We start from the raw sequence: 17,850 nt of genomic DNA, 5'->3' as shown, positions 1-17,850 counted from the left end.
GATTGACAAGCAGCAACAATTGCGTCTCTAATATCATTGCTGATCAATTGCTTGCCTCCTTGGCTTTGTGTTCAAACACACCTGAATGCATCAGACCAGCATGCTTCCAAAACCTCTGCTTTTATAGAGGTGGTCACACTCGCTGATGATCAATTAATCAAGGCTATTTGATTAGCAGCACTTGGCTCCAACTTACCCTCCTAATTCCTGTGGCAGCGGTAAGAGGGGTGTTGGGTTGTTTACACACTACTTCTGCATTTTGGCTTCATTTCTGTTAAATAAATAATGACACGATGGAATCTGTTGTATTTACTGACCTGCTAAGGGCCAGATATTTTCTATCCTATCACCATATACTGTCATGCAAAAAACTCGTATCTCCATTGCATAATATGAATCCGATAACTGCCAAAAACGAATGATTAATGGATTAATAGAAATGCTAAAAAATAAGTGAATCCTCTGAAATAAATATTTTTTTTAATAAATAATTTTTTTCTTATCCTATAAAGTTTCCATTTTGGAGATATACATCATTTAGTTTTAGTGTTTAGATTTTATTTATTACTAACTTTCAATAATAATATGAGACTATTTGTACACTATTTTTTAAGCTAGAGATAGTTGCTATCTTTGTGATATCGGTCTTGTTAGCCTATCACTGTTTCTGTTCAGCAGCGAAGATAGGCTGGATGCACTGTGAACAACACACCCACTCGACGTGGCAGTGTCACCTCGGCCATATTCGTTGCTACGTCAGCGCTTGACACCGTCCAGCGAGCTTGGAGACCGAAGCGAGCAAGCTGAGAGAAACCAGCGGCTTTAGGTGGGTATATTTGCCTATTTTGGCGATTTAGGATTAGCAAGTAATTCAATATTATGTCATCCAACAAAAGCTAAGAGTATCGTCAGTGAGGAATCGGTCTGCTTGTTGTTTTAAAGGCTAGCACTGGTCGTTTGCCGGCTTAGTAGACGCAATGAAGACCGAGCCTGCTTTAGCCAGCTAGCATGTCGGCGAATAAGAACTGTGACTGTTATTCGGATCCTGTCGGACTAGCTAGCAAGCTATCTTACAGAAGGGTGTGGTGGCGATGTTGTATTTGTGGTTATTTCTAGAAGTCACCTTATTTAAGAGCAGATCTTTAGCTAGCTAGCTAGTTTAAGGAGGCCAGACGCGAGTAGCTCGATGTTAAGTTAACGTTAGCCAACATAGCTCGCTGTGGGCAGTGTAGCGCTAGCTAGCTAGCTAGCTATGTAGCACTACCTGGTTGTGTAGGAACTAGAGCACTAGTTTTCTATATAAACTGAAGCTTGGATATTCTAGCTTTATGTAGACAGATTTAGCTGTTTAACTGTTTTTATGTAGGATAAATAAAAAAATATGGGTTACGTGTGTAAGCTTGTGATCGCAGTTTGCTTTGCTGTAGCTATATGGAGTTTGTTTATTAACACAGTAAGCTAGCTAGCTAACTTTTTTTTGTTCCTAAATGTTAGCTAGCTAGCTATACTTATTCTTTTTTTTTTGATGAACGATAATATTAATCATACGAGTGTTTATGAAACCGAGATATTTTTTTTCAGTAATGTCTGTTGTCTGTACGGATATATCCACGGATACAGCATGATCTTGGCATCTGTCCATAGTTGAAAGTTCTGTTCTTCTGTCCATGTGGCATTTAAGTGGTGCTCTAGTTTATCTTCTCTGTTATCTTGGATAAGCTCTCTTTTTTACAGCTCGTTTTGTACAAGACCTATTTGATCATAGGCCCATGTATGATCATCATCATCCACTAATATCTTGGCCACTGAAGCTAGTCAGTGCAGCTGTGTAGTGCTACCTTCCATGTTTCCAGATCCTGATCTTGAACGTGTCTCAATTTGTCTGAATTTCTCTTTATTCTCTATATACAGCTCATAGATCCTTGAGGGTGCCATGACAACCTTCCCAGAGTTCATTCAGCAGAATGAGGACCGAGATGGGGTGCGTTTCAGCTGGAACGTTTGGCCCTCCAGTCGACTGGAGGCCACACGCATGGTGGTCCCTGTGGCCTCTCTTTTCACCCCGTTGAAAGAGCGTCCAGACCTCCCCCCAATACAGTATGAACCAGTGCTATGTAGCCGGGCCACCTGCCGAGCGGTACTCAATCCTCTATGGTGAGTCACTTAAGTTTTTGACGTAATGGGTTCGTAGATGGAGGACCTGTTTATCAGCTTTGAGAACTGCTTTGCATAATTCTGTGTCCCCCTCTTTCAAATACACATACATGTCATTCTTTTCTTCGTCAATCAGTCAGGTGGATTACAGAGCGAAATTGTGGGCTTGCAATTTCTGTTATCAAAGAAATCAGGTAAGAACTGATATAATTATCAGTGATTATTCATCAGTTTCAAATTAGAGCTTCTCCTGATGCCATTTTTCCTATGTCCTAAATCTTTAGTTCCCTCCAACTTATGCTGGAATATCAGAAGTGAACCAACCAGCTGAACTGCTTCCCCAGTTTTCTACCATTGAATATGTTGTGCAGGTAAAGCTGCATAATTAATTTTCTACTAAATACATATAAATCTGAAAAAAACAAAACAAAAGACATCAGCTGCATTTATGTCTTTTTATCCATAGCGAGGTCCCCAGATGCCCCTGAACTTCCTGTATGTGGTAGACACATGTATGGAAGATGAAGACCTACAAGCTCTAAAGGAATCCCTGCAAATGTCTTTGAGTCTGCTCCCCCCCACAGCCCTTGTGGGCCTCATCACATTTGGACGCATGATCCAGGTCCATGAGCTGGGCTGCGAAGGCATTTCCAAAAGCTACGTCTTTAGAGGAACCAAAGACCTCAATGCCAAGCAATTGCAGGTGATTTCTTGTTGTATTCTTTGTGAGTCAGAAGTAAAACTGTAACATGCAAAATACAGATTCAGAATTGTATTTTTAATTTGAAAAATGACAGTATTGAAGTAAATGTGTTTTCTATAATTACTCTTTTCAAAACACTAGCTCCAATTATAAATGGCAGGTTTATTGAGTTGACCTGCTTAAAATGTTCTGAATTACTGTTGAATGCAGGAGATGCTTGGATTGACCAAACCAGCTGCAGCTCAGGCAGGCAGGGGACCACAGCAACCTCAGGCTCCCCCCTCTAACAGGTGCCCTTTCTTGTGAAAAATGGCAATATCATGGTGAAACTGTGTTGATTTTGTTTTTTAGAGTGCACCTAATCCTCACATATGTTGCTAAAATGTTAAATATTTTAATATTTGGATAGAAGATTCCCCCCAAACCTGTCAGATATTTATACTAATTGTGTTGGTGTATTTTTAGTTTAATTTATTTATTCATGTATTTGCAGATGCCCATATAAGCTTAGGAAACCATGTAGGCAATATATGGCATAGTTCTGTTGTATTAAGTGACATGGCTGTGCACTGTAAGTTTTAGTCTGCTAAGAAGCTAGACAAACCTTGCCAAACTCAGCCTTGCCATTGTCAAATGTACTTTATGGGAGCATACATTGATAACCTGGTAAATATCCATACTCTGACATGTAGTTCTTGCTGTTCAAATAAAGAGAAGGGAAATTGGGACTGTACCCGTTAAGATGAACCTTGATGTTTGGACTGGAAGCTTTCTAAGAACTTTGACTTTAGAGACTAACCCTTGTCAGAGCTTTTAATCAGCTGCAGTAGGCTACAATTGAACTGTAGTTAATCTTCTTAGTCTACAATTGCTTTCTGAGATTTAGCTTTGTGCATCTGTGTGTTTCAGTTAAAGATTTATAGCGTTATTGCGTAGAGAAATTAAAACCGAAACATGATGTATTCTATGTACTTAGATTTCTGCAACCGGTGCAAAAGATTGATATGAATTTGACTGATCTCTTGGGAGAGCTGCAAAGAGATCCATGGCCTGTCACTCAGGGCAAACGACCCCTCAGATCATTAGGAGTAGCATTATCCATTGCTGTTGGACTCTTGGAGGTAAATTCATTTCATACATTTTTTCTGTTTAAGCTTCGTATTGTGCACATAGCATTGTAGAATATTTTTCTATCATTAGCAGCTATAACACCTAATGCAGCATTAAATGGTGTGGGAAAATATGTTAGTAAGATTGGTTTTTATAGTGATAACACATTTGATTTGATCATCTATAGTTTTGTGGTGAAAATTGACAACCACTTCCTTTAACATACCTCTTTTCCTTTGATAGTGCACGTTCCCAAATACAGGGGCTCGAATTATGACCTTCATTGGTGGTCCAGCCACCCAGGGCCCAGGTATGGTTGTAGGAGACGAACTGAAAACACCTATCCGATCATGGCATGATATAGAGAAAGACAATGCCAAGTTCATGAAGAAAGCCACGAAAGTAAGTCATATGTGTTTGCATTTGCTTTTAGTTTTTGTCATTTGTGATCTATAAAAACACTAAAAGCAGACAGCAATTGTTGGGTGTGTCCCCCTTAGGGATGATATGTTAATGTTTCATTAATGGGGAAATTGTCATTACTATTGGCCTGATGTTTAAATTTAAACCCTGTTCATGTAGTTAATGCTGTGATTCTACGGAGTGATAATATCAGGGGTGTGGAAGATGTTTATGGTAGGGCTGGGTCGAATAACTTGAATACCTGAGTCACTAAATTGGTATTTGTTTTTCTTTAAATATTTGAAATATTTATTTTTGGTAAGACACAGATCTTGTAAAAGATCTCCCAAAAAATGTGTGTGTGTATGTGTGTATGTATGTAAATGGCTGGATTAATGCGTAAAAAAAAAAATCATGTTTGACAGTCACATCAATCTTGATTCAGAACGCTACAACCTACATGACTTCATGTGGCCATTCTAGCTAAAAGGCACATATGCCTAAGAAATCAAGCTTGAAAACAATTACTCAGAGATGTAGTCATTTATAATCATTAACTTATCATATATTAGCATCAGCTGTAATGTTTAATATGTATATCACTGATTACATTTATTCTGCGCTATTACTGCTATATATTAATACATTATTGCCACCTACTGTATATATTTTGAGCTGCAAAAACAAATGGACATATTATTGATTGAAAAACAGGTGTTCATGAAGAAAAACAAGTCATTACCCTATTAATGTTCTTATTAATAATGCACAGTATACAGTATATCTTATGAAAACTGGCCAAATGTACATTATAATGTGAACCTTTTTTTTTTTTTTTTTTTTTTTTTTTTTTTTAACCATTTATGTGATCACGTTTTTGCTGGTCTTAACACTGTGAATGATAGACTTAGTAGAGAGTATTTTGGAACGTTCTGGCTGTAGGGGTTATAACAGATTTTTTGGCACTGTTTTTCCTCATGGAGGTAGATAGTAAAGTCTGTTGTTTCTCAAAATTAGCAATGACTGTTTTATAATGCTGACATATTAACTTACTGAGGTTAGGAACTTTCAAGTCTGCAATTGTTAAATCGTACACTAAAGAAATTACATTATTGTCTTGTAGCACTATGAGGCTTTGGCCAGTCGGGCAGCAGCCAATGGCCACATTATTGACATCTATGCCTGCGCCCTGGACCAGACAGGACTAGCAGAGATGAAGTGCTGTACCAACTATACAGGGTAAGGACCACATCATGTGCATTGACGGTATTGCACTTCTTCAGCAATAGCAGCCTGTAAACATCTTTACAGAGTTGGATGCTCACTTATGTGTTTGCTTGGCCAAGTTGTCATATTTAAATTATGCACTAGTGTTGCCAAAGTAATACTTATTTTGATCAATGAAATTAATCTGTGTTGTTTCTTTGTGGTGTTGTTAATCTGAATGAAATAACCCCTCTGTTCTTCTGTCTTGGAAACTCAGAGGTTACATGGTGATGGCAGACTCCTTCAACACATCCCTGTTCAAGCAGACTTTCCAGAGGGTTTTCACCAAGGATGTACAAGGAGCTTTTAAAATGGCCTTTGCAGGAACTCTAGAGATTAAGGTGAGCACTTTACATTTCTCCATTTTAGTTATTTAGCTATCCTGTCTTTTAAAACCGTTGTACAAGCCAGTGTTTTTTTTTTTTTTTTTTTCTTCCCCCAGACATCAAGAGAGATTAAGATTTCTGGAGCAATTGGTCCATGCACCTCGCTGAATGCTAAAGGACCCTGCGTATCAGAAAATGTAAGTTAATCTTGGTTTCAGCACATTTTATGTGAATGGTGTCTCGTTTTTTCCTTTTGCTTCCCTGATGACTTTAGGAATTAAATACTTAATATTTTTTCCTCTGTTATTTGTTTCAGGAAATTGGAACAGGTGGTACCTGCCAGTGGAAGATTTGTGGTCTGGACCCCAACACCACACTGGCAATTTACTTTGAAGTCGTCAATCAGGTACTAATTTATGTAATAATTAATTCCTCTTATGGCAGTTTGTTTAACTCTCCTGATGCACAGGCTACATTTACACAGCAAGTGAAGGTGGCCCAAATCTGATTTGCTGATTTCAATTGTTCTATTTGGTTATTCACATTGTTCTCTTGATGTGGCCTGTATCTGACATTAGTCTGAACAGATCACACTGCTGACCAGACCTGCATGTGACAACAATGCTCCACTCATCAGGCACCTCCAAATCTCAGCTGTCGTCTGTTTATAGACATTTTTATATGATGTCAGAATTAGCGGAGTGAACCGCTGCTTTAAAACATGTTGGAGAAATAACAGTAAAAACTAAAATGGCTGCAATCAATACATCTGACAGGCAGAAGTAAACATGGTGACGTTCTGTGTGTAACTGTGAAAGACAATCAAACGGAGAACAGAACCTTAATTTCTGTCATTTACTTGCTGTGAAGAAGGAGAATGCTTGCAGAAGCACACAAGCTCAGAAAAAACATACATCCTGGATAAAGAGACTCATGTAAATGCTCATGCCCTTATTTAAAAGATCTGTGAATTCCAGTAACCCTGATTTTGGGGACCTATTCATTTGTTTATTTTCCTGTTAGAGTGTGCAATACTCTCTCATTCGTGTTGCAGAATGACACAATATGCAGTGTAACCATAGTAACCATCATTTTGATGACATTGCATGTGTGGGAATAGTCATGATGATAAATTGAGATAGATTGATAAGAATTTCTGTTCAGACTGCGAGTGTGCTGCTGTGTACCGAATACTTATTTTACTATGACATATGAACGTGATCCAAATTTAAAGTGTCATATTTGATCTGTTTTTGCTCTTCACACTGCTGTGTCAATGATCAATCTGTGTCACATATGAAGACAATGGTCAGATTTGGGCCGTTGTTACCTGCACAGTTTGAATGTAGCCATAGACGCTGCACTCAAGCCTTGTTTCTATCATTGCTTTTATTGTGCTGCATCATAAGATGATCTCATTAGATGATGAAGCACTGCCACAGTAAGATACTGGAGGAAAGTAGAAAATAGCAGAAATCATTTCAGGTGTCCGATGTAGTGTGGATTAGCTGATCCACTAGAGGGCAGATTCTCTCAAGGAAAAAGACCAGTGGAAAAGGTGATATGTGAAATTGATTCTGTTGATGCATCATTTATTTTCTGGACACATACAAAGTGTGTATTTATAGAGATCCACATACAAAACTGAGAAATTTTTACCAAAGATTTTTTTACCAAGATTCCTACTTTTTATTTATTTATTTATTTATTTATTTATTTCTTTATTTATTTAAGGCTAGTTTGCTTTCCAGTTAACATGACCAAAAGGAACTGATGTATTAAAAGGAACTGATAGTTTTATTTTTGATCATTCAATATACAACTGGTTTTGCTAAATGTTAGGAAGCTAATATATAAGGAAAGTGTCATCCTACTCACAGAATATCCTTGCTGTGATCCTTGTCAGCAATGCACCCGTGAGACTCACGAGAAATATCATAAGGCGAAGAATGGAGCTGGAAGTTTGTCATCCAGTGTTCTGTTACAGTGGATCTACAATTAAACCCAAATGCTGAAATTGCGTGTTTGATATCAGCTCCAGAAGGAGTTGTTGTACGTGTTTATGACCACGTCTGTTTACAGTGCATGTCATTACAGCGCGGCAGGTTTGCTCTTGTCAGTCCCATCAGGTCCATTTAATTTCTTGGGCAGCTGTTTCTGTAGAACAGTCATTTTTTGAGTTCTCTTCAGGTTGTTTACACGTCAGCCAGAGGTGCGATAATGGGCATGCTCAACTCTCCACAGACTCGTGAAAAGCCTCATTGTGTTCTTTTGATGCTGGACGTGCACCGCGCGCTGCAGATGGGCAGCCGGCACTTTTGCTACCCGTCTGTGTAGTTGTGTTTCTGGGGAGCGGCTTCTTGCAAGCGTGCTCTAACGCCTGTTGGATTTTTTTCACACTCCTGCGTAAGGCGGCTCTGTACCTCCTGAGAGAATGAAACAAGGTCATGATTAACCACCCACATGCACACTCACACTCAGCAGTTATGTTATCCCTTGACTGCATAGCAGCAGCGTTTTATTTGTAGCATCAGGTTTGCATGTGACTTGTAAACAGACTTGCTTTGGTTTAAATTTGGCTGTAAATGTCCGCTGGTGCTTACGTCTGGGTCATAGAGTTGATCCACGGGTTGAGGGCGGAGGTGAACAGCACTAGCCAGGTGGCCGTGGCGGAGGCAAGCTGAGGACTCTCTCTCCCAGTAAGGGTCTCGTAGAAGCAGATGGTGATGTACGGCAGCCAGCAAATAAGCAGGCACACTGTGGACATGCACGCACACACAGATTATGATTCGGTTAATGATTAAGGGCAGGATGTATTTGATTACATGCAGGAGAATATTATATTACTGTCTTGTATGCATAGCGTGTGTGATAACTTTGTTTTGTTAGCTAGCTTGTAATTTATGTATGCCCTTGTTATCTTTTACCTGTGTCCTCTGTCGTTTATGAGGGCTGTAGATGATGGAACCAGCCTAATGTGTGTTTTCAAGCTTTCTGTATAGGAGAACTGATAGAGAAGTCTACTGTGTGTGTTTATATATATATATATATATATATATATATATATATATATATATATATATATATATATATATATATATATATATAAATAATTGTTTATGGTCTTGTCAGTCTTGATGTACAGCAGTGAGGAGAGAAGGCTATTAGATCGCTAATCTGTTCTTTGTTTTAAAGATGTAAAAATGTCCCCATTTGTATGGACAGAATGATTGTGACTGAAGATATCATCCTAAAATGGCAATGTAAGGCATACTGGCAATGATCAAACCCCTTCCTATAAAGCAGCTTTTGGATGGTAATCCCTTCAGCTTACCTATGGTTGTCACCATAACTATGGAGCTCTTGAAGTAATTATTGGCAGGCACATAATAGCAGTGCTGCTCGTTGCAAACAAACGTCCCTCGCCGTACTTGATTCCTTGCTACATAAACTATATATCCATACATAAAGCACATAGCCAGAATGGGGACGATGATTCCCACTACTATGAAGAGCATGTTGAAGCCCGTACAAGTAGGCTTGAAGCTGGGAGCGCAGAGGAACCTGCTGCTGCTGTAGTTGTAGTTCCCAAAGCCAACCAGTGGCAGAACTGCATTCACGAGCGAGTACATCCAAATGATGCCAAGAATGATTCTAGTCCTGTGCACAGTGAAGATATTTGCGTAGTTTAGAGCGAAGCAGATCTCTGTGAACTTGTCAACGGTGGCCCAGGTTAGGGAGTGGACGGAGGCCAGCTGGAGCATCAAGAAGAAGAAAGCGCTGCCCTGGCATAGTGCACTGCTGCTGGAGTAGCCCTGTGGCCGGAACAGGCTGTTATGAGCCCCAAAGGGGATGGTGGATAGGCCCAGAACCAGATCACACATGCAAAAGCTCAGCGTCAAAGTCCATGTCTCTGTCTGCAGGTTCCTGTTGAGCAGCAACACAAGGAGCAGCACAGAGTTTCCACACACAGAAAAGAGGCTGGAGCTGATCATCAGCACAGCGTACACCACTCCTGTCCACTGCATCTTGCCTGTCTAGGAAAGACTCCCTCCTGCTGTGTTCACATGAACCTGTGATTGCTGGCATTTACAGGTTGCTAATTTGCATTGACATCCAGACTGGCCCATCATACACTTGAATCGTGGTCTGAAACTGAGACTTCGGACTGCGAAAGAGCCGGGTCATGTTCTCCTGTGATGCGTAGCATTTCCCAAAGCTCCAGAGCGTGCTGCTTGTTGTTATGCAGGTGTGGACCTCATGCTGTGCCTCATGAGTGGATGATCCAGTGCACTACACGCTAATCTCTGTGGGGTGTGTCGGCACAGCCTACCACAAAAAAAAAAACAAAAACAAAAAAAACCTGCCTCCCCCAAAAAGGAGGAGGCCGCTTTGAGAGACAAAGCTTTGTGACCCTGTGCTGTCCCTTTTACTGGAGGTTTTTACTGAAACGTATAAGAAGGACAAATCCTGTGGACACAAGCTGTGGAAACCTACAGTAACTGTACTGTTCTGTAAACAAGAAGCTTCAGATTTAATATCCTCTCCTCCAATGGCTGCCAAGTTAATGAGCCATTCTGCACCCAAGTGCTGTTGGGGTAATTGGCAAGAAGCATGACTCTAAAGCGATTTAAGCCTTAATCATTAATTATTGCTGTGCTGCCTTCACTAAGCTTAAGCCTTCTTTCCAATTATATTCAGTTGTTTTTCGTTTCGTATGTCTCTTTTATTTGAAGGGTTGTCTGGATTAGTTTTGTTGTCAGCTACGTTTGCATTTTGCAGTACCCTGACCGTCAAGGTCTCTTTGAGGTAATTCTTTTTCCTTAAAGTTATGTTTTTGTTTTTGCAGCACAACGCTCCAATTCCACAAGGGGGCCGAGGGGCCATACAGTATGTGACTCAGTACCAGCATTCTAGTGGACAGAGACGCATCAGAGTCACCACCATTGCCAGGAAGTAAGTTCTTTTTCCTATGTCCTCAGTGAAGGTGTGATAAAACACGTTTGGCTAATGCAGACTTTTCAACCATGTTTATTTTGGGAGTGTATGAAGTAAAAGAACTGAAGTACATAAGCACATTTTTTATATATATATATATATATATATATATATATATATATATATATATATATATATATATATATATATATATATATATACACACACACAAAGTATATACAATCTTCTGCTCTTGAGATTAGTCAGCTAATGAATCTGCATACTAAAGAAAGTCAAAGAAGCACCAATAATATTAAAATGTTCTTATTTGAATATTAATCTCCACCATTGTTTCTCAGTGTCCCACAAGCCTTTACTGGCCTTTTAGCCTTTAATATACTTGGTGCTTATTGCTAATAGGCTTACTGTTGTATTCCCCACCTTCACTGAGGCACAAATTACAAATTAAGAATATTTGTCTACTGAAGTAAAGTGGCCTACTGTAAATGACTAAACTAGTCAACTAGTCAAAGTTTGCATTATTCTGGTTTGATCTTGATATTGTATACAATATTTTATGGCAGAATCAATGCAGCTTAGATGGATGAAGCAGAAGCACTTGTGCGAAGGTCAGTGTGTTCTGATGTGTTAATTCTCTGTGCTGTTTTCAGCTGGGCAGATGCACAGACGCAGATTCAGAACATTGCAGCGTCTTTTGATCAGGAGGCCTCTGCTATTCTCATGGCCCGTCTGGCCGTCTACAGAGCTGAGTCTGAGGAAGGGCCGGATGTACTGCGCTGGCTGGATCGACAGCTTATTCGCCTGGTAAGGCAATTGGATTGCTAATGAAAAACAACACTCATAGATATTATAGTTGGACGCTCATTACTCTCTATTCTGAGACTCATTCTTAAATGTTTGTCTCTGTTTCAGTGTCAGAAATTTGGAGATTACCACAAAGATGACCCCAACTCTTTCCGTTTCTCTGAGACTTTCTCTCTGTATCCCCAGGTAAAAGAAGACCTCTGGTCTTTTAGCTGTGACTGCTATGACATTACAACTGAAGTTATACTACCATATAAATGTGTATTTTATATTAATAGCTTCTGTTAATGTAGTGTAATTAGATGTAGTCAGTATTTAAATATACAGTAATATAAATACTTTATGTTTATCAGTAGATCATTTATTGTTTGTTTTTTTTTTTACTTTTAAATATTTGATGATTTTAATGTCTGTTGATTTATTTAATTGTCTGAGTTCTCTGCCTCCTTTTTGGAAATACAAGGCTTTTTTGTATATTTATTTTAAAGTAACTTCAGCTTTTATGTCATCTTCGAGTTTGATTTATTTGAAACCTGTGGTGGCACACATGGTATATAATTGATTAGTTTACATATTTATTTAATATTTCTTTAATTGACAGTTCATGTTCCATCTGAGGAGGTCTCCGTTTCTCCAAGTGTTTAACAATAGCCCAGATGAGAGCTCCTACTATAGACACCATTTCATGAGACAGGATCTGACTCAGTCTCTTATCATGATTCAGCCAATCCTCTACGCCTACTCCTTCAACGGCCCCCCAGAGGTATACCTACCTTTTTTTTTTTTTTTTTTTTTTTTTTTCTTTTCTGTTCCTATTCCTGTTCTTTTTTTTAATGTGGGTATTTATGTAGATCCTGGTTATGTAAAATGACATTATATTTATAAATAGCACAGCAGCTGTATGTCTGTGTGATTTCATTTGTATTGTTGTATTTATTTAGTTTTTATTTGTGTTTTCATTATTATTTTTCAACTATAATTTGACATAATTTGGGATGTGTTACTGAATGTGCCATCAGATGTAGGGTGTGTCTAAAATGCACTGTCATGGTGATTAATGTGTCTTAAATCCCATGACCCTACAGATTATTGTCCTGTCTCTTATCACAGGCTGTACTTGTGTTTTAATTAGTAAACTTATGGGAGTTTCCATTATAATGATGTTTTTTATCATTGGTAAACCTTATGATAATATAACAAACTTTTGCTCATATACTCATATAACAAACAGATTACTCAATTACCAGTGGTCTCCGTTAGTATGGACTGATTGTATCCAGGAGATAGAACATTGCATCTATTTTCACACTCAGCTCAGGAGTGTGTGTGTGTGTGTGTGAGGGAGAGGGAGCCATAATTGCTATCCTTGGATCTGTTCTTGGTGAAGTGGTGTAATTTTCACAGTTGAGCCAGGCAGCATGAACTCTAAATAATGGCAGGTTTCCCAAGTTGCACACCAGGTTAAACCAATATATATGTTATAGATGTGTATCGTGGTTGAGAGACACATCTGTGTCTAAAGATAATGTCACTCTTCTCTGTAAACTGGAACAGACTGGCATGTCAGTTTGCTAATGACCTATTGCTCATAGTTTTAATATTCTGTAGAGTCATGTGTGAGTATTGTGTGAATGCTGGGTCAATCCTGGGTCAGTCTGTCAACATCAGGACAGTTTGTATGAATGATTAAAACTGTAGAAGTTTAAACTTTATTTGCTTTTAATGGACAGCTTTACCCTTTATCATCCTCTCTGGCATTCTCCAGAGATGGCAGTGTGAATTCTTAAAGCTGCAACATTAACAAACATCTGTCAAAGGCAATGCTAAATAAAGTTTTTTTTTCTTTCTTTGCTGACAGCCGGTGCTGTTGGACAGCAGTAGCATTCTGCCAGACCGAATTCTCCTGATGGACACATTCTTCCAGATCCTCATCTACCATGGAGAGGTGAGCTTATTTCTCTCTGCAAAAATCTGAACTTCCAGCTACAGAAATGTTGCTCTTTTTGTGTTGATAAAGTTTACACAAATGTTTTTACAATTTGTGATATTTATAAATGTATACAAACAATTAGTGTCTCTTGAATTATCCTGATAAATTATGAAGCATCTGGTGTTCTTTTGACCTTTTTTTTAAGAGCAAAGGTTAATTACGTGAAAAAAACAGTGATATGTTTAAGAAAATGTTTTCGATTCAGAGTTGATTTCAAGTTGTTAACGTCATGTTCAAACACGAACATACTGCCCCACATTTGCAATAAAAAATATACTTGACTTGACAAACTAACCATGAGGACACTGATCTTCGGAGGATGCAAAAGTGAGGCTACAAATGCTAAACATCTAAACAGTAGGGGTTTATTTTGGCCACATCTTCTTAGTACAAACATCCAAAGCTATCTGAACTGCGGTCTGGTCTCAGAAATCACTGGCATGCTGTAGGTGTGTGACAAAGTCTGCTGTCGGTGTCACATTCTCCATCATTCTAAATCTGATGTGAGATTTCTAGTGGGATGAAACAAGATCTATGGCCGTTACTTGATTTTAAATGGTGCAGACATAAGCAGCTTGCATGCAAACAGCACCCCTTGCTGAGAACAGCAAAAAAAACAAACAAAAAAAAACACATACCTGGCAGCGGCACGTAACAAAAAGCCAAATGATGATAATCTGGGTATCACAAATTTAAAATATTGTGCTATTCAATAATCTCTCAAGTCCCTGAGCTGATTTACAGTGTCTTCTTTTTGCAGACGGTGTCTCAGTGGCGTAAAGCTGGCTACCAGGACATGCCTGAGTATGAGAACTTCCGCCATCTACTGCAGGCTCCAGTGGATGATGCTCAGGAGATCCTGCACTCGCGCTTCCCCATGCCCCGCTACATTGACACTGAGCATGGGGGCAGCCAGGTAAGCTGCATATGCTGCTTATCCAGGCTATTTGTTCTTTCTGGAAATGGCTCCTTGTTGAAATGTAAAAGCTGGCAGTACATAGAGCTCCTAGTGGTTTAGAGAAAGTGCCCTTCTAGGAGTTTACAGGGAGGCTGTAATTTAAAGAGCATCAGAGGGATTCTCCTTAATCAGGCCAGGGTGTAATGGCTTATTCAGTTGCCTGTGCTGTTCTGCATTAATGACCATGTTTAATCTGCCTCAGGGCTTAGACTGAAATCATGGCTTTGCCTCCAGCATGCTACTGATTTTGTTTATTTTCACTCCTATCCCCCACCAGGCTCGGTTTTTGCTGTCTAAGGTCAACCCCTCTCAGACCCATAACAACATGTATGCCTGGGGCCAGGTGAGTGCATCAATCAAATGATTAGTGTTTCTCAATCTACCACCTGCTCAAACATCTATTTAGAAAAACATCTTGCATTAGCTCTCATGTCTGTTGGACTTGCATCCAGTGCCTCTTGTAGTGGGGAAAATAATTCTGTTTGTGTGTGTTCATGCGTGCAGGAGTCTGGAGCGCCTATCCTAACAGATGACGTGAGTTTGCAGGTGTTCATGGATCATCTGAAGAAGCTAGCGGTGTCCAGCGCTGCCTAAGAGTTTGCCTCGGTCACTTAATGCACCTTTCACCTTTCCTGCATCAATAAAATATACCATACATCCCCAGGAGAGCTACACTAGGACTGGCCTTTGACCTCAACCCCCCCCCCTTGTTTATTGAACCCAAGTCCTTCATACTAGACGGTTTCTGTGCAGATATAATAATGTGAGATGTTTCTGCTCAGTAATGAATAAATGCCCATAAGATTCTCCTAGTGGATTCAATATAAAAGATAACACTATATGTGCTACAGGACAAAATCTGTCTTTTAAATCATTTCACTGTCAGTCCTTTATTCAAAACCTAATGGCAGTAGGCTTTGATCTATTTATGTTGGGGAGTTTCAGTTCACAGCAGTGATGTAATCTTATATTAAACAGATGAGGGAAGAATTGAATATACATACAGCTGTTGGGCGAAAGAATATGGAAGCAGTGCAATTGGAGTGAATGCTTTAGTGCTGCCTCAAGCCCCCAGCTGAAGTCTCCCTGAGTTTGTCTTGCAGTTTTCTGACTTCTAACATAGTCGCTGTGTGATGCAGGAGTAAAAATCCCAGCCATGAACATGCAGGCTTATGGAATATGAAAGCTGCTTTATTTTATCCAATGTTCTGCTATTTATGCCTCATTTTTAACAGTATTATAGAACTATTTACATGATTTCTAATAAAACAGCATCACCTCTGCTTTTGAGTCTTTAGTTAAAACAGTATGTCATTGCTGTTGGACAAAAACTCTCCATACTTAACATTTTTCACGATGAATGGACCAATAGAAATGCTCCAAAATGCCTGGGAATAAAATCTTTTTACATTAACGTCCATTGAAAGTAAAGAAGTTTATTGTCGTTCTCTTGTGAAGTTGCTATTTTAGAGACACAGGTTTTTGCTTGACATTGGTGATGGGTATGCACAGCAGGACCTTTACTCTCTCTGTGCTGACCTCAACAGAAGTCTTCATCATAAAGCTTCATATGAACTTAACTCCCAGTGATGTAACCAGTAGTGAAACGCAGTTTTAAAAAGAAAAGAAAAAAACCTGCAGGAAGCAGTGTCCTGGTTTCACAGTGATCCAATAAAAGCTGCCTAGTGTGCTTTGTGTGTACTTCTCCCAACAGCAGAGACTGATTCCTTTAAGCATTCTGCAGGTTAGGGAGTGTTGCTGACCAAATATCATGATATTTGAAGTTTCAGATGTCTCGTCAGGACTGAAAACTGAATATTCTCTGATGTACACATTTGGACCATTTCCTTCTGTTCATTTCCTGGGAGATGATCTTTTAAAAAGCCCTTGAAATACATTACATTGTTCAGCGCATGTAACCTTTAAGGCGGATGTGGATTTCGATCAGATGACTAACACTGCATTTCAGAAGCCTTTCTGAAACAAACCACAGTGTCTGTTCTCTACAATGGCCACATGGGAGCAGTAAATCACTAAATGATCTAATACTACAAAGTAAATATGCCACATTGACATGACCAAACTAGTTCGAATGTGTCTTAGTTTTCAAATCGCATGAAGTGTGTAGGTTTTGTGGAAACATGGGTCACGTTGCTCATTATTTTAGACTGGTCCTCATTACTGAACCAGTTGCTTATGCTTCCCCAGCTGTGTGTTTCCAGTCAAGTGGAAAGACCACAGCTCACCCCTTTGAAGAAAAGCTGCTTTGGAGAAAGAAGTGAATGCCTGCTACAGCCAGCCTAAAAACCTCCATTTTCGCTCTACTTTGTCATAGGAATTTGAGAAAGTCTTCGGGATTGATGTGCTGAGAGGTTCTGGCTTCTCTGCTACTTAAAACTCCAAACCTATGCATAGTTACCAGACAAGGTTCGGCTTGTCTTTATTTCTCCCGACTTTGTAAGACTTTCAAAATGGGTCTTCTTCTTGCTGTAAAGATGTGCCCTTTTTGTCTGGTTAAGCAGAAACACAGGGAGCAGACAGAGGCAGAGCAGCAACAGCAGGTTGCCGTGGAGACAGCAGCAGAAAGACACCAACTAGGGTGAAAGAAAGATGTACTTGTACTCATGTATAGACAAGAACGTTTGGGCACCCTAGTCAGTATTTATTAATGTAAATAGTGAGTGAAAGATGAACTGATCTCCAAAAGGCATAAAACTAGTGTATTCTTGTTGTTCTGTATAATATTAGCCTGGGCTAGTCATCATGGGAAATGCTTGGGCAGGGCTTGTTAGGAAAGGATTTTCCATTAAGAAAAAGGAGCGGTGGAGGTCAAGTTAATGTTTAAAGAAAACTTTTGAGAGAACTGCTCATAGGATGGCTAGAAAGACAAATCCCTGTATGACTAAAAAAAAACACCTCCAGTATGATCTGTTCTACTGTAAGACCTACATGAGGAATACATGATTTTTTTTTAAATACAGTAAGCTTCAGTTACAGAAACACTCAAGTCATAATGCAGGCTAGACATCATAATGTCTAACCTGCATTATGATTCAGTGCCAATTACATTTAAATGTATTTCAGCAATATTTATTGTCAGTTTTCACAATGGACTGGACAAATTATAAATAACACACACGCACACACACATAGGCACACACATATTATATATAATGTT

At 39.2% G+C, this 17,850-nt stretch overlaps 3 protein-coding genes across 6 annotated transcripts in view; 1 reads left to right on the top strand and 2 right to left on the bottom strand.

Annotated features, from left to right (window-relative positions):
* Positions 1-754: 754 nt before the first annotated feature.
* Positions 755-16,086, top strand: sec23a (Sec23 homolog A, coat complex II component). Its single transcript, XM_072689406.1, has 20 exons — positions 755-826; positions 1,912-2,154; positions 2,291-2,348; positions 2,439-2,525; positions 2,621-2,857; positions 3,068-3,147; positions 3,834-3,978; positions 4,211-4,369; positions 5,493-5,608; positions 5,853-5,976; positions 6,078-6,158; positions 6,278-6,367; positions 10,811-10,917; positions 11,571-11,724; positions 11,833-11,910; positions 12,326-12,487; positions 13,583-13,669; positions 14,475-14,630; positions 14,950-15,015; positions 15,177-16,086. The coding sequence occupies exons 2-20, from the start codon at positions 1,934-1,936 to the stop codon at positions 15,264-15,266; spliced, it is 2,298 nt and encodes a 765-aa protein (XP_072545507.1). The 5' UTR covers positions 755-826; positions 1,912-1,933; the 3' UTR covers positions 15,267-16,086.
* ttc6 (tetratricopeptide repeat domain 6) overlaps positions 8,232-17,850 on the bottom strand; it is an 84,481-nt gene continuing 74,862 nt past the window's right edge. For 3 of the 4 annotated variants that reach the window (XM_072689396.1, XM_072689393.1, XM_072689395.1), the window contains exons 31-32: positions 8,565-8,718; positions 8,232-8,387 (exon numbers count right to left, since the gene is read on the bottom strand). In XM_072689396.1, the coding sequence (XP_072545497.1) occupies positions 8,283-8,387; positions 8,565-8,718 (259 nt within the window). In that variant the 3' untranslated portion in view covers positions 8,232-8,282. Of the gene's footprint in view, positions 8,388-8,564; positions 8,719-17,850 lie in introns of those variants that run through there. The other variant, XR_011980522.1, reaches the window with a different exon arrangement.
* On the bottom strand, positions 9,114-9,989 carry LOC140564197 (adenosine receptor A3). Its single transcript, XM_072689415.1, has one exon. It carries the CDS (start codon positions 9,987-9,989, stop codon positions 9,207-9,209), a length of 783 nt encoding a protein of 260 aa, XP_072545516.1. The 3' UTR covers positions 9,114-9,206.

The sequence above is a fragment of the Salminus brasiliensis genome, chromosome 10 (assembly GCF_030463535.1).
Source record: "Salminus brasiliensis chromosome 10, fSalBra1.hap2, whole genome shotgun sequence".
Taxonomy (NCBI): domain Eukaryota; kingdom Metazoa; phylum Chordata; class Actinopteri; order Characiformes; family Bryconidae; genus Salminus; species Salminus brasiliensis.
This window is presented reverse-complemented; position numbering and strand designations above follow the sequence as displayed.

Excerpts from the sequence above, each read along its gene's own strand:
- LOC140564197 (XM_072689415.1), bottom strand. The coding sequence starts at position 9,989 with ATGCAGTGGACAGGAGTGGTGTACGCTGTGCTGATGATCAGCTCCAGC.
- sec23a (XM_072689406.1), top strand. The coding sequence starts at position 1,934 with ATGACAACCTTCCCAGAGTTCATTCAGCAGAATGAGGACCGAGATGGG. Across the intron at positions 2,349-2,438 it reads TCTGTTATCAAAGAAATCAG|TTCCCTCCAACTTATGCTGG; the intron begins GTAAGAACTGAT and ends CTAAATCTTTAG. Across the intron at positions 11,725-11,832 it reads ATCGACAGCTTATTCGCCTG|TGTCAGAAATTTGGAGATTA; the intron begins GTAAGGCAATTG and ends TCTCTGTTTCAG.